Source organism: Pogona vitticeps, chromosome 1 (genome assembly GCF_051106095.1).
Source record: "Pogona vitticeps strain Pit_001003342236 chromosome 1, PviZW2.1, whole genome shotgun sequence".
Taxonomy (NCBI): Eukaryota; Metazoa; Chordata; class Lepidosauria; order Squamata; family Agamidae; genus Pogona; species Pogona vitticeps.
In genome coordinates this window covers 73,950,658-73,966,779 of record NC_135783.1, presented here as the reverse complement: position 1 = coordinate 73,966,779, position 16,122 = coordinate 73,950,658, and the positions used below count along the sequence as shown (strand labels likewise).

The 16,122-nt window shown below is 39.3% G+C and overlaps 1 protein-coding gene across 1 annotated transcript in view; it reads left to right on the top strand.

Annotated features, from left to right (window-relative positions):
• MTHFD1L (methylenetetrahydrofolate dehydrogenase (NADP+ dependent) 1 like) overlaps nt 1–16,122 on the top strand; it is a 190,607-nt gene that overhangs the window by 107,750 nt on the left and 66,735 nt on the right. The window contains exons 23-24 of the mRNA XM_072995277.2: nt 1,316–1,416; nt 3,932–4,109. Coding sequence (XP_072851378.2) covers nt 1,316–1,416; nt 3,932–4,109 — 279 coding nt within the window. The remainder of the gene's footprint in view (nt 1–1,315; nt 1,417–3,931; nt 4,110–16,122) is intronic.

Below are 16,122 nucleotides of genomic sequence, written 5' to 3'. Positions count from 1 at the left end.
GTACAACTCAAAGCAACATAGGCAAAGACTAAAAGGGATGCCCAACTCTCCTTGTCCCTTTGACTCTGCTGCACAAACAGCTTTCTCTTCCTCACCTCTACAAGTCAGAGTATCTCTCCTCTCTTCCTCCCATCCCAACATGCATCTGCTTCTCCCTGCCTCCCTCCCTCTCTCTCGCCCTCTCTTGCTCTCTCTAGTGATTCATCACTAAAGTGGTCAGAATCTTTAGACTGGAGACTGTATATTGTAGAACTCAATGTGCTACTCTTTCTGTAAAAGGATGGAGAGAGAACATATACTCTTTTTTGAGAGAATTTGAAGAAGTTTAGAGGCAGCAATTTAAATTGCTCTGATTGCTTCATTCATTGCTCTTAGCCTCATGTAAGGTCTAAGTGTAGATTCATCCATCAGCTATAGTCAGCAAGTTCTATAAAAATAAAATAAGTAAATGGCTGAGAGATTTATAGATTTTTAGCAGCATCCAAAAATTAACTTTGTCTATCAAACCTGGTAGGGAAGTGGTGGTGCTGTGGGTTAAACTGCAGAAGCCTCTGTGCTGCAGGGTTGGAAGACCAGCAGTCATAAGATCGAATCCACATAACGGAGTAAGCTCCCAGCACTTGTCCCAGCTCTTGCCAACCTGGCAGTTTGAAAGCATGTAAATGCGAGTACATAAATAGGTACCACCACGGTGGTACCTAGTCGTGCTGGCCATGTGACCATGGAAGATTGTCTTCAGATAAAACACTGGTTCTCTGGCTTGGAAACAGGGATGAGCACTGGCCCTTAGAGTCGGACACGACTGGACTAAATGTCAAGGGGAACCTTTATCTTTACCTATCAAACATGCAGTTTTTGATATAATAGATTTGATGTTCTAGTCCTGGATTTGATCTTCTTTGAACTACACAGTTTGGGATGAAGTCATAAAGGATACTGGGGCAGAAAAGGTCTCCATTTACACAGAAATGTCTTCTCTTCTTTGTGTTCACCATGTAGGTGGAACTGTGGCTTAGAGTAGGGGAAGCCAGGAAGTATGCTTTACAACTTGCAGTGTTTTGTTTTCTGAACTCCATTCCCTCCTGACAAAATGTATTTTTAATATGGGTTTGATAGGCATCTCTTTGGTTGCTAATAAGACCAAAATATCTTTTTTTGGGGGGGGCAGGCTGTTAACGGTGCAGTTGGATACCAAGGCATTGCACAGTTCCATGTAGCTTTATTAAGTAATTTAAAAATATTTACTTTATTTCTAAAAAAAATTCCTATTTAAAATTTTCATTTACTTTTGTTTGTCCATTTCTTTCATATGTAGAATCTCAAGCTGGTATCTGATGGCTGTTGCAACTTAGGGAAACAAATTGAGATTGCCCAGCAATTTGGTGTTCCTGTTGTAGTTGCTCTGAATGTTTTCAGGTAACATTGTTTGTACTTTTTGCACCTGAGAACTAAACCCATATATTAAACCTGGATGTTGGAGCAAGATGTGGGCATTCCATCCCATGTATTATCTCCTGATATCAATTTTTATTGAATAAATATATTTAATGCTCCAGTTATCTCCTAGTCAACCAAGAATTGTGATTACTGCTAGTAAGTAGATATTCTGGAAGGAACGGAACTTAAATGCCACCTATTCCCAAGTATTCTTACTGTGTCAGGTCCACTCTGTGGTTTTCCACTTGTACAGCCTTATCTCTCCCCCCTTTTCTGACTTAGTTTCTCAAGAGCACAGAATTTATGGGGACTCATGTCCAAATTATTGTTTCACATTAAACTACTTCAGTATGAAGTGCATCACCTGGGGCAGCTTGCTTCTAGCAGAGGAATGTGGAAGAAGGGCAGAAGCTGTCCCTCGATTAGGACGAAAGCTACATTTCCAAAGTAAGGTGAAGAGAAAGCAACGGCAGAGTCAGAGTGTCTCTGCTCCTCTCTTGTCTATGACCACCAGGCAGCCCAACACACAGCATCCTCCAGGCAGGAGCTCAGCAGGTAACAAGCAAGAAGGCAGGCATCTCAGAAGGGCTTCTTGCAAGTGCCTTCCTCTAGTGATTTGCTTCCCTGCCTTTCCCCTTCCCTTTTAGCTTTGTTCTGAAGTGGAAAGAGCTGAGTGACCCATCTTTTTAGACAGTCCTTAGTTCATGTCTCTCTGGGAAGTGCCATAGGAAGTGCCACTAAAGTACAGTACTACTGCTGCTCTTCCCCTTCCCCAGTACAAAGGAGGCTCAGAAGAGTCCAGGAATCTATTTGGGAAAAAATGGCACAAAACAAGTTAAGAGGAACATCATCTGGACTTCAAGGAAGTTCTGTTAAAATCTATGCTTAATGGGGAATTAAAAAGGAATACAAATGCTCCATCCAGAGGAGTCCTCCTGTGTTGTTGTTTTTTAAAAAACAGACTTGTGAATGTAAGAATTAGGGAGAGGATTTCTATGACATGTCATATATTTTTTTTCTGCAATCTGTGTTTGAATTTACCGGTATGGGCGGGCTTGAGCATGTTTATGAAGTCATCTGATGAGAAGGTCAGATTATTCATAAACATGTTTGAATTATGGGTTCAAATGTAGGTTGCAGGGAAAATGTAAAATGTCATAGAAATCCTCCTCCTAGTAATAATGTATCAGTTGCTGAAAATGTTTTCATGCAGATCTGAACTGAAAGGAGCAGAGTTAAGCTCTTCTGAAAACTGTGCCTCTAATTTCAGGGTCCCCTTCCTATAAGAAGTGTCTTCATATAGGACAGAGTAAGGAATTAAGAAGATGGCCAGAGAATGAGATACACAACAACATAATTATGAGGAAAACTAGCCTGGGTTTTTAATCAAACTACAGTGGTGCCTCGCTTTATGATTGCCCCGTTTAACAATGAAATTGCATTACGACGAAGTTTTTGCAATGATGTTTCCTATGGGGAAATTTTGCTTTGCGATGATCGGTTCCCTGCTTCGGGAACCGATTCTTCGTAAAACGATGATTTTCCAACAGCTGATTGGTGGTTTCAAAATGGCCACCAGGTAAACAAAATGGCCCCCCGCTGTTTTCTGGGATGGATTCCTCGCATTACAGGCACCGAAAATGGCCGCCCTATGGAGGATCTTTGCTGGACGGTGAGTTTCAAGCCCTTTGGAACGCATTAAACAGGTTTTAATGCGTTTCAATGGGTTTTTTCTTTTTGCATTATGACGTTTTTGTTCTATAGCGATTTCGCTGGAACGAATTAATGTTGTAATGCGAGACACCACCGTAGTGTCAATTGTAATGGTCAACTTTGGAGATACAGTACATTGCTTGGCATAAACTTTTGCAGCATGCAGTCTATTTCATCAAATGCTTGCATCTTCATCAGATCCACCCATATCATGGATTGCAGTCTGTGAGGGCTATGCCAGTTGAAACTTGTTTGTTTTTAAGGTACCATAGGACCCTTTGTTATTGTTACTGCTGCAGACTTTACTTCCAGTGGCTACCTCCTTGACAAGCATTTTGTCTTTTTTGCTAGGCTTTGCCCTTTATCTAACAGGGCACTCAAATTGTACAGTGAAAGGTTTGTGTAGGCAGTCAATGGCTGAGATCCTTTTGGCACAGTTCTGCATGTGTAAGGCTGGTAGTGCCATCGGCCATGGCCTTTTATCTTTAATTGAAAGTTTCCCTCCCACCCAGCTTCTGAGGCATCCTTGACAATTTTTGAACATTAAAGGCTTTTCAGTGTCGAAGAGGAAACTTGTCACCAGCTATGGCCTTTTGTCTTTAATTACATCATCAACCTTACACACATGGAGCTGCATCAGCAGGATTCCAACCAATATTAAGAATTGTTTCTTTTAACCATCTGCTGCCATACAGATAGGAGTAAGGAAAAATCACTTATTGAACATAGGAGTGATTAACAAAACTATAAATAAAATATGAAATAACTGTTTTGGTGACAGAACGGACTCTCCTGCTGAGATTGACTTAGTCTGTGAGATCGCCAGACAGTCTGGAGCATCGGATGCAGTGCCTTGCAATCACTGGTCGGAAGGAGGCAGAGGATCTGTGGAATTGGCTCAAGCCGTAAGAAAAGCTGCTAATCAGCCAAATAGCTTCAGATACCTGTATGACCTGGAGGTAAGATTAAATAAAGTTGCAACAACCCCCAAAGAAACAAATTAATTTTGGACCCGGGGGGGGGGGCACTGGTGGAATCTTCTTCATATTATATGTTGGTGCTAGTCAGGGTCCTTCCTAGTGCCTGTTACACTTGATAGGATCATATATTTGCTTGTGTCTGTTGTCAAATTTAAGTTAACTCTCAAGTTGTAAACTTTTGCAAAGTACACACGTGCTGAAACAGACTCACACAGTTACCTTGCTGAAAACTGCTTAAACTGTAGATACTCTTGGGCTTTATGAGGAAATAAAAATCTGGAAGTAAAGTAGTTTGTTGTTGAAGTTTTGAATTGTACTCTGTCATGAGATCTAAACCAGAATGTGACAAGGGACAATTTATTATTTTGTTTATACAACTCTGGATGCTCTTTTTGTTTCACTTGGCTAATGTGGAATACCAAATAGGAATGGGCCTCTCGTGCCTGAACACAGGACCCAAAACATGGACAAGACTCACACTATTGTGTAATTCATGTTCTTTTAATAATTTCATGTTTTCTAAACATGAAAGATTCTGTTTCTGAAAAAAGGGTTTCATGAAGATTTCACTATCTTTTTTGTGTTACCTCTTTCTTGTAAACTTCCAGTGCCCTTTCACCCTTTGTCATCTATCAAAACACCTCAATTTTTCATCTATCTTAAATCTTTTCCTTTTTGGCCTTTTTCTTTTGAGTTTTGTGGGAACCGTTTTTGCTGCCACCACACAGACAGCCTGTGCCAACAAGGCTCCTTAGAACTTTTATTTTTGACACCCCGCACCTCGATTCCTTTGGGGATTTTTCTCTCTCTCTTGGTTAGTTGGTTGGTTGGCTTTAGTACTGTAACTTATTTTCTTGGATTATTTTTGCTGCTGCTTGGCTACCAGAGGGTGGACTTCATGATTGTGCTAGTGTGTATGCATGGTTCTTAGTTGTGGTTGGGCACAGCTCAGAGCATTTCTCTTTTGTCATTTTAATGATGATTTTTATTTGTTATGTATTGTTGTCTGCTTTTGGATTAGAATGATTCTCACTTGCCATGCCTCTGTTCTTTTGAAGTAGTTTTTCTTTAGGGCTTTTGGAGTGCAACAAAACATGAATAAAAAACACAAAAGAGAGCTTTCCCTTTTATGTAAATTGAAAGGACCAGCACATGAAAAATACGAAAATGGAAGGGGCACTCCCCCAAAATAACCCAAAACAAAAGAAATACAAAAATTATCACTGTGCACATCCTTAATGTGCTCTTTTTCCTTTTTAAAAATGAAAACAAATCAAATGCCCTTTCTCAAACAACTATTTAGTTATATTTTCTTCTAACAGACCATGCTCTGTTCAAAATCCTGGTTTTCCATTGCATTGGAATCAGGTTAATGTAATAATCCACATCTACAGATTCTCAAGCCTGACATTTATGTTCAGTTTATACATTTGATAAGTGAAAACCTTATCCTAGACCCCTTTTTTCACACAGTACGACCAATATGGTTCCAATTAACACAATGCTATGGATCAACTTAAAGATTTGTGCTGTTCCTCATCTTATTTCCAAGGTCAGAAGTAAATTTCATATATTTTATTTGTTCAGAAATGGAAGGCTGCCATCACTGTGAATAAATGGGAGGTCACCGTGGCACTTGAGTAACGAGGCTGTGGTTCAAAGATTTCTGCAGGGCTTTGTATGTAAATTGGAGACTTTTATCTTCCCTAGATCTACTCTGGCTCTCAGTGCACTTCCCAAGAAGCCATTCTGCATAGTAACGGTGCACCGGTAAAGAAACCATGTAGAAAACCTAGGGTCACACACGGAGCACCCTAAACTGTTTGGAGCACATAGTTCTGAGAACACATGCCGGCAAGTCCTGTTTAACTCATCAGAATGCATGTGTAAGTCAGTATTATAGGACTGAACTGAAATCTGGATTGGACTGTAAATGCTTTTTTCTAAATACAGGACTCTAAGAATTGTAGAATAATAGTGCTGAAACGAGCCTATAAGCGGACTTTATCTGACAGATGGCTGTCTGTCTCAAACAAAAATCCAGTACATAAGCTATATATCATACACAGTTTAGTACAGCATTAGGTATTCTTAAGCTTTCTGGCTAATGCATTTATGTTATGAAGTTCCATGCTTCATTTTCTGTTGTATTTTAGAGCATATGTCTCTCTATGCCATCAAGTTGATTCTGACTTATGAAGACCCATGTGGGCTAGAAGAAACTTGTTTTATTGCAAAAGCTGGCTGGATATATATTCGCGAAGGCTTTCATGGCAGGAATCTAATGGTTGTTGTGAGTTTTTTGGGCTCTTTGGCCGTGTACTGAAGGTTGTTCGTCCTAATGTTTTGCCAGTCTCTGTGGCCGGCAGCTTCAGAGGACGGCCACAGAGTGGCTGTCCTCTGAAGGAGTGCTGTCCTCTGAAGATGCCGGCCACAGAGACTGGTGAAACATTAGGAAGAACAACCTTCAGAACACGGCCAAAGATCCCGAAAAACCCACAACAACCGCTGGCTGGATAGTTCAGTGAGTTAAATATTTGGCTACTGAGCCAGAGGTTGGGAGTTTAATTCCCCCGCCATGCCTCCTGTGAGTTGAGCAAGCCATGGGCAAACTGCACAGTTTCAAGATGCCTCCAGAAGAAAGAAATGATAAACTGCTTCTGAGTACTCTCTACCTAGAAAATCCTGCAGAGAGTTGCTGAATTGACTTGATGGCACGTGATTATTATTGTGCTCTTGCACTAACAAGCTAGAATGAAGTTACATTTTGCTTGTAATGACCACGGCTGTAATTTGGCCATGGCTGTAATGAACTACTTTTTTTAGTACATTAGGTAGATCTGCAACCAGGACTCTTCCAGATTGTTAGTTCAAAGTATCAGATATTCAGAGCTAAACTGCCTCAGAACATGGAAGCCAAACTACCATCTGACCGAATGTGGACTTTATTTTTAATTCCTGATAGCTCATCCAGTTAGATATACTCAGGAAAATGCCACTTGGATGCTTCAGAGAGCCATTTTGTCATGACATTCACGAAATTAATGCCCTTTTTCTTGATGTGTTGGACTATAACTCCAATCCTAATATCATCTGGATAGCTGGAAGGTGGGTTCTAGTTTAAGGCATCTGTGAAAAAAAGTGTCCAAGGAGGCTTGGCTTTGCTGGGGTATTTCCTTGCCCAAATTTTTAATCGGTCTGGGAACTGCTGATTTTATTTATTTATGTTTTAAAAGTAATGGAATGGAGAAAGAGATGGGGAGAGAAAGATGACTGCCTAGGTAGAAGACTACTGGGAGAAACATGTAATCCAATCTTGGCTTTCCAAAGAGGAGTTAATATAAGTTCAGTATACTGTTAAGAAACAAGCACCTGCAAGGCATTTATTTATTTTCTCCAAATTGTTGCTTGGTTTAGTTCCTTTCCTTTCCCTACAACAGCAGTTGCTCTGTTTGAAGGAGGAAAACTCTGCTGTTCAGCTGACATATAGAACTAGGTTAATAAATGCTTAAACATTTGCAATAACCAAGTAAATCCAGCTCTAAATTAATAGTTAAATTTCTAGCATAGTAGTATTGTGTTGTGGAAAAGCAATATATTGATTTGAGACCAAGAGAGACATGAAAAGTACTGTATTGCATCAGCTGTCAGGGGGAATAAATCAGTAAGAAATGAAGGCCAAAGCAAAGCAAAGTGTGTTGCTTATATACCACCCTATAGCATTTCAAACACTCTCTGGGCAGTTTATAAGTTAATTATGCAGGCTACACATAGCCCTCACTTCCCACCCCCACATGTGCACTGGGTACTCATTTTACCGACCTCAGAAGGATCGAAGGCTTGAGCCGGCTAACAGGGATTGAACCTTGGGTCGGGAGCACAGTTTTGGCTGCAGTACAGCAGTTTAACCACTGTGCCATGAGGCAAGGCTAAAGACATGCAAATAAATTATGCTAATAGCAGTTACTCAGGGGATTTTAATAAAAATACAGACAGCTCTCATGACTACTTCAAGGCTTATGGGGAGGTAGAGTTATTGTGCACAACTCCTTTGCTGCAAATCTGAACAGTCTCCCCTCCCCAGTTCCATCCTAGAAAGGAAAGATATTTTAAGATGGAATACTGTGAGTGCATTTCCAAATTTCACTGTTCCAAAAAATTTTCATCTGCATTCATGCCAAGGTTTTATTTTCTCCCAAATTGTCATCTTTTTAAAAAAATTAATTCAGAATCAATGTGGTACTGGTAAAAATGAAAATCATACTAGTTGGCATACTGCTAGTTGGATTTAGTAAGGCAGCACATCCTATCAAATAGGACATACAGCAGAATGCTTAAACAGAAGGAGTCAACACTGCTATTATAAAATAGGAGAATAAACCATATATACTGCTAGACCTAATGAGGAATAAATGTGAAAGTTAAATAACTGTAGGGCAGTCTCTTAATTGAATTCAATCTCAAAGCAAATGTTCTATCTAGTAACTTAGAATAAAGGTTTCTAAAATTATTAGAGAACTAAAGATGCACTGGTTTCATTGATGTTTGTTTGTTTGTTTGTTTATATTCTGCCTTTCTCCCCATGGAGACCAAAAGCAATTCCCAACGGCTAATAATGTGCAACAATCAACAGTTTTAAAATACCGTATTTTATTTGGTATATAAAAAATTTAATGTGTCAAGATTAAAGCCGGACTTAAAAACAATTTTAAAACATTTTTTTAAAAAATTGAAAATATCTAAGCTTAATATACTTCACATTCCTGAGACACTTATTGCGTAAAAACCTGCCTGAAAAATGATTTGTTAAAACACAGTTTGTCATTTTGTCCAAATGAACAAACTGTGGCTTGAGCAATCTCAGCAAACCACAAGCCTGCTTTTTAATTTGTTTTGGAGGAGTTTGCTCAAGCTGCAGCTTCTGGTGCAGAAGTAGCAAACAAAGTGATTTGTTAAATGTTCAGTTATGACAAACCTACAGCTTGACGAAGGAACATGTATATACACCATGTATTCCTGAGGCTCTGAATTCTGGTAACATGGGAATGGTAACAGAACAAGGATTGTGCATGTATGTTGAAAGGTAACGGTTCCCCTTGACATTTAGTCCCGTCATGTCCGACTCTAGGGTGCGGTGCTCATCCCCGTCTCCAAGCCGTAGAGCCAGCGTTTGTCTGTAGACAGTTTCCATGGTCACATGGCCAGCGCAACTAGACACGGAATGCCGTTACCTTCCCACTGAGATGGCACCTATTTATCTACTCTCATTTACATGCTTTTAAACTGCTAGGTTGGCAGGAGCTGGGACAAGCGACAGGAGCTCATTCTTATATGTTGGTGCCCTGAGACTTTTGCTAAAGTCTTTTAGCAAATTTGATGTAGTGATGATTATGATGGGATAATATGCAGCTGAAGACCAATTGAGGTCACTCTGCTCCTTCAGCATTTATAGATCTGGAAGGGATATCATAAGATTGTTCACATACCAAGTCAATCATGTGAAGTATCTGTGGTATCTGTGACATCCAACTAGTTTTCCGTGACGGAGTCTGCTGAAAGTCATTGGAGGAATAAATGGGTGCATGTAGGTAACAAAACTGGCATAATCAATGATGACAATGTCTATTCGCCCTACGATTATTTTCCCTATTTATTTCCCTGTCCACACAGTTTTATGCCAATAAAGGTTTACCATACTGATAACAAAACTGAAAGACAAGATCAGCCTGAGCAAGAAAAAAGAGCAGTGCTGTGAAAACTTGAGAGAGATTGGGACACATAGAAATAAAATTTAGGAGAGAATCAAATGCAGGATTTTTAAAAGTTGCTCAGTTTTGAAAAACATGAAGGAATATAAATTCTGATAAATAACAACCAGTGGCTGGATTCAGATTATTTTAGCTGGCTTCAAAGTGTTGCAACCGCTCATATTTTTTCCCTCCCCATCACATGATGAGTTCAGCTTCCAATATCTGGCCTCCAAAGCAGGGTGCTTTAGTTTAATTAACAAGCATAAAAAGCTAGGGTTTATGTTACTAGAACTGTAGATAAGGTATAGATTTTTTTTTGTATGTGTTTTGTTGGTTTGCTTGTCTCTGTGGCACAGAGAGTTTGGCACTGAGCTTTTGATTTTTATGATGACCAGAGTAGCATGACTTTCTTGCTCTGTACAACACACCTCCTCAAATCATGCTTGCTTGAAGCACAGTCCATCCTCTATGCTCCTTGTCTTTGAGGAGTCACATTTATCACCATAGCCCTTGAAAGCATTCATAAATACAGTGGAGCATATGATAGCCTCTGCCATGTATGATTTTTTTTCAGATGAAATCTGGATTTGTTTTTACCTTGTATTAAAGAAAATGACAAGCTTGAAAGCTTGCTTTGTCAGTCGGGTACTCCTCCCACCTCACATGGCAGCATGGTGCTTCTCATATTTGTTTTTATTAAATGTCTTCTATTCCTTTCATGTTCTCAAACATGAGGTGAGCTGTAGCTCCTTTTTTGGGGAGATGAAACTAAATCTCTTTTAGCCACAGGTGGAGGTGGTGTGGATTCACCTAGACATTTAACTTCAGTATTCATGTTCCTCCACACATTTTGAAACCAAATCTCTCTAAAGAGGCTGTAGAGAGCACCCTGTCATATACAGAGCCTGTGGATTTTTTTAAAAAAGTATGAAATTACAAACAGATTTATGAAAAGGCAATGGGAAAGTAATAGCAAAAAGAAATGAAGGCTGCAATGTGCACAGTCAGCTGCTCTTGTAGCACCACGCCATTCCAATCCCAAGCACCTTGGACTATGCATTTTGTCTTGGCTGCATTCCTGACAATAGATGTGAGGAAGATATAGATGGCTTCATTTAGCTGAGAGAGGGTTATTTATTATTTCTCCCAGTGTATATAACAGTGAAGAAGTACTGGTTCTCAAGCTCAAGGCTATAGAACACTGTTTCTTTAGAAATCATCCTTATTCTTGTCTTCATGATATTAACAATAACATGACAGAATGATTTATTTATTATCTTTTTGTTTTAACCTGTCACTGTTCATGTGATCCTGAAAGCAGCAGTCATGTTATAGGACTGTTGGCCATTTTGTTCCCTACACATATCTGATAGCTGAGGTATGTTAGATTCATAAAAATGGTGTTCATTTTGAAATGCAAAATTTCTTGGTTTGATGTAGGTGGTAGGGGCACATAGGAAGGGTGGAAAGGAGGCATATGAATTTGAAACATAGAGAGACATACAGGAGGCTGTTGAAATAGTATTCAAGTTGTCACTTGGGATTAGCAAGCTTTAACCATCATGATCTATTTATTTGCACCAAAGTCTTGATTCCCCCCCCCCCGGGGTCTGGTCTGAAAGTTTACCAGTTTGCCACTCTCAAAATCCTTTATCTTTATTGTTCTGTCCATCTGCAATGAAGCATCAATTCTGCTGATGACAGAATTACATAAATATGTGCTCATAGACACAGACTCAGCCAACATTCATTCCACATACTTTTAATTTCACTTTCTTCTGTGTGGTAATAAGGCTTATTTATTTCTTTGTACGGTTGAACAACCACAGTAAGAAGATTCAACTTTTTTGCTGAGCCAACTTAATTCTTGAATACATGAGAATGATATTCATTTGGACCCTGCTGGAATTGGGTTAAATTGTTCAATGCAGTTTTTCAGCGACTAGCATATTCAGACAAAGAGAACTATTGCAATGATTAGTGTAAAGACATAGACAGAAAAATATCTCTTCCACAAGATGCAAAAAATCAAAGGGAAATTTAGACCTATATTAGGGATGCTGAAAGATCAACAGGGGAACTGTCTGACCAGGGGAAAAACAAGATAAAAAGGTGGAAACAATATACTGGAAAAGTATACAAGAGGTGGAAGGATAATATATTCCTTTGAAAATAAATCCTAAAATGAAGAAGGTTGGAATATTAGCAAGTAATGTGAAAACTGTTCTCAAAGCTCATGGAAAACATAAATCACCAGATGTAGATGGGATACAATAGAGCTATTTCAAGCTACAGACTTTGAATCTGTCAAAATCCTAACAAAAATAGATGAACAAATATGGAAAACAAAGCACTGGATCTCAGACTGGAAATGTTCAATATAGATTTCAGTCCACAAGAAAGGAGAGATCAAGGAATGCAAATGAAGTAACTGTAGGACAATTAAATTAATTTCCCATGCAAGCAAAGTGATGGTTAAGGTGTTTCAACAAAGACTTTGATCATATATGGAACAAGAAATGCTTATGTTCAAGCTGGATTCCAAAAAGGGGAGAAACACCAGAGATCACATTGTAAATATACACAGGCTACTGAAGTGTACCAGATAATTTTTTTTTAAATCAGCCATTGCTTTACAGATTATAGCAAGCCTTTAGTTGTGTGGATCATGAAAAGCTGTGAATCATTTTAAAGAGTACAGATGTGCCTCAAAATTTGATTGTCCTGATACATGACCTATATTCTGTGCAAAAAGCTACGGTTAAATTGTAAAGAAACTGAATGGTTTCTCATTGGCAAAGGTGTTCAGACAAGAGTTATTTTATCTCCCTGTCTGTTCTGTTTGTATGCAGACTTTATCAAATGGAAAACTGAGGAAGAGTGAAAATTGATAGAACAAATATCAGTAATGTGATATATGCAGATGGTTACCATATTACTGGCAGGGAGCAGCAATGATTTGAAACGATTCCTCCGGAAGATAAAACAAGAAAGTGCAAAAGAAGGGCTGAAGCTGAGTATTAAGGATCCCACCATTCACAAAGTGGCACCAAACAAAAGAAAATCCCAGTAGCTGACACAATTTTTTCATCAGTTAAACACAAAGCATGCCTTTGGAACTGAAACAGAAGGTGTCTGTGGGGGTGCTATTCCCAAGGTTGCTAAACTGTTGGCTTAATCTACAGTAGAGGGCAAACCCTCCTGGATGACGTCACAGCTGCTTCTGAGGGGCATGGTTGCCCACCATTCTTCTTTCTCATAGGTAATTGAGAGCTTGCTGAATTGCCTTTCCTTAGGCCAGTCATAATGGCATTATGTAACCATTGTCCTATCTGAACTCTGTAACCTATCTGTATACTGCTCACAGATATTGGACTGTATACAGATAGGTTACAGTGTTCAGATAGGACAGTGGTTACATAATGCCATTATGATTGACCTAAGGAAAGGCAATTAATCAAGCTTTCAGTCACCTATGAAAAAGAAGAATGGTGGGCAGCCATGCCCCTGAGAAGCAGCTGTGACGTCATCCAGGAGGGTTTGCCCTCTACTGTAGATTAAGCTAACAGTTTAGCAACCTTGGGAATAGCACCCCCACAGGTGTCTATCTCCGGACTAGATCAGACAGAAAGCTCTTTAATCTCTCTAGATTGAGAGCAAAGACCAAAGTCCAGCTGAAATAATAATAATAATAATAATAATAAGAATAAGAATAAGAATAATAATAATAATAATAATAATAATAATAATAATAATAATAATAATAATAATAAGAATAATAATAATAATATTATTATTATTATTATTATTATTATTATTATTATTATTATTATTAATTGTCATTTTAAGTATATACACAGTATACCCATACAACGAAATTCACAGACACCCAGAGGACCAGACACATGCACACACATAAAATTCCTCAAACACTCCCCACCCACTAAAAAATCCCCCATTAAAAATACAAACATCTACACCGCAGGCCAAGTAACACAGTCCAACTAATTATTCACTACTGGTGCTCTTTAAGCTCATTATTAATTGCAATTATAGCTCTGGGATAAAAACTATTGAGAAAACGTGTGGTCCAAGTCTTAATGCATGCAGGACTTCCTCTTCTCCGATGATGCAGCCATTATTGCCCACTCTGCTGAAGACCTCCAACAACTCATGAATCATTTTAGCAAGGCGTGCCAATCAGCCTGAAGAAAACACAAGTTATGGGCCAGGGCGTGGACTCATCTCCCTCTTATTACCATTTCCACGCAAGAATTGGAGGTTGTTCATGACTTGGTGTACCCTGGCTCAACAATCTCTGACACTCTCTCCCTAGATGTCGAGCTGGATAAACGCATTGGCAAAGCAGCTACCCTGTTCTCTAGACTCACAAAGAGCCTGTGTCCTGAGCACACTCCTGTACTGCAGTGAGTCCTGGACCTTTTGTGCACGGCAGGAGAGGAAGCTGAACATGTTCCATATGTGTTGCCTCCGAAGCATTTTTGGTATCACCTGGCAGGACAAAGTTCCAAACAGAGTAGTCCTAGAATGAGCTGGAATTTTTAGCATATATACATTACTGAAACACAGATGTTTGCATTGGCTTGGGCATGTCATGAGAATGGCTGATGGTTGGATTCCAAAAGATCTCCTGTATGGATACAGAAGTGCAATATCCCACATTCACAAACCAGAGGTTTTTCAAAGAATTTAAGTTTTTGGCTTTTAAAAATGGAAGTTTGAATATACATGCACTACACACAAATTCCAACAGAAGTTTCCCTCATACAGAATTACCCAGTGTTAGAGGATACCAGAAGATGAATACATGACTTGTACTATGGTTGCTGGGAGAGGACAGAACCAAAACTGCTGGGATGTGGCTATAGTTTCTCTGTGCCAATATATATATATTTTAAAAACATAATTAAATGTTGAAGCAAAGGTGTGAGTGCAACGTATGAAGAAATATACACATACACTTTTTAACTCCTGGGGTAAACAAATGTTGCCATACCTGCTCCACAGAATGCAAACTAGAAAGCTATGTTCCAATTTTTAATCTTTTTCCTTGAGTTTGACAAGCTGAGGAAGAAAAGCTTTATCAGATCAAAAGTTCTACAGACATGTTGTGTGCATGTTTTCCAAAACATGTCCCTTTGCCTTTTGAAATAAAAAAGGCAGAGGTTGGAGTTAGCAAAGATTGCAGCTGGAGACCAAGGTCAAAATCATCCATACTGCGTGAAAGAAAGATAGCAACAAAAATCAGTTCATTTGAAATATGGTGTTGTAAGAGAGCTGATAAGAAAGCAGAAAAGCAGAAAAGTGGGTGCTCAATCAGGTCAAGCCTGAACTCTCAGTAGAACAAAAATGAGTGAACTGAGGTGCACTTATAATGAAAATATTGAACTGATCAGAAAAAAAAAATATTGCTGGGAAAAGAGGTGGGGTGGGCAGTAGGAAAAGAGGAAGACCTAAAATGAGACCAATTGCCTCACTAAAATAAGCCACGGATGCTAGCTTGCAAAACATGGGCAGAACTTACTGAAAGACAATATTGCTAAGAAGGGGGGAAGCAGCAGGGGGAGAGAACAAGCCGCAGCCCCAACAAATCTCTCTTGTGCAAAGCAGTCTGCTGGTTGGTGGGAACTCCTTTTCAAATACATTCACATCTGACCTGAGAGGAGACTGAAAGTACTCAGGTGGGTACTATTTTTGAAGCATGTGACACTGAAGTCACTCCTGCTTCTTGAGCCACTTACCTGCCCCACCAGTAGCTGGAACTAGTGGTGAGGATAATGTTCACAATCCCTGTTAGAAATATGCAGTCAAAAACTGGAGCTCCCAAATCAATAATTTGGAAACATTCTCAACAGTGTGCAACTGTAGCATTCAGCCCTGCCCTCACCTGTCTGTCACAGCACTGGAACATCAGCCAATGAGGGGACGGAAGGTGGTGCAGAAGGGGGAGGGGCTGGAATATATAAAGGGGTGTATGATGTAAAAGGAGGGAGATTAAGGAGAGATTTTGAGAGAGTTAGTGATGAGTGTGTCTATGGGCCTGTGAGCCAAATAGTGAGGGAAGAGTCTGTGTGTGTCAGTGAGTGAGAGACCTTGATTAACATCTTGTGATTTACTTACTTTATTTTGTTAAACCAATAAACAAGTTTTTGTTTTGAAACAACACTTGTCTTTGTTAAATATTGGATAAAATTGGTGGCAGCAACTGAAGAAGAAGAGTG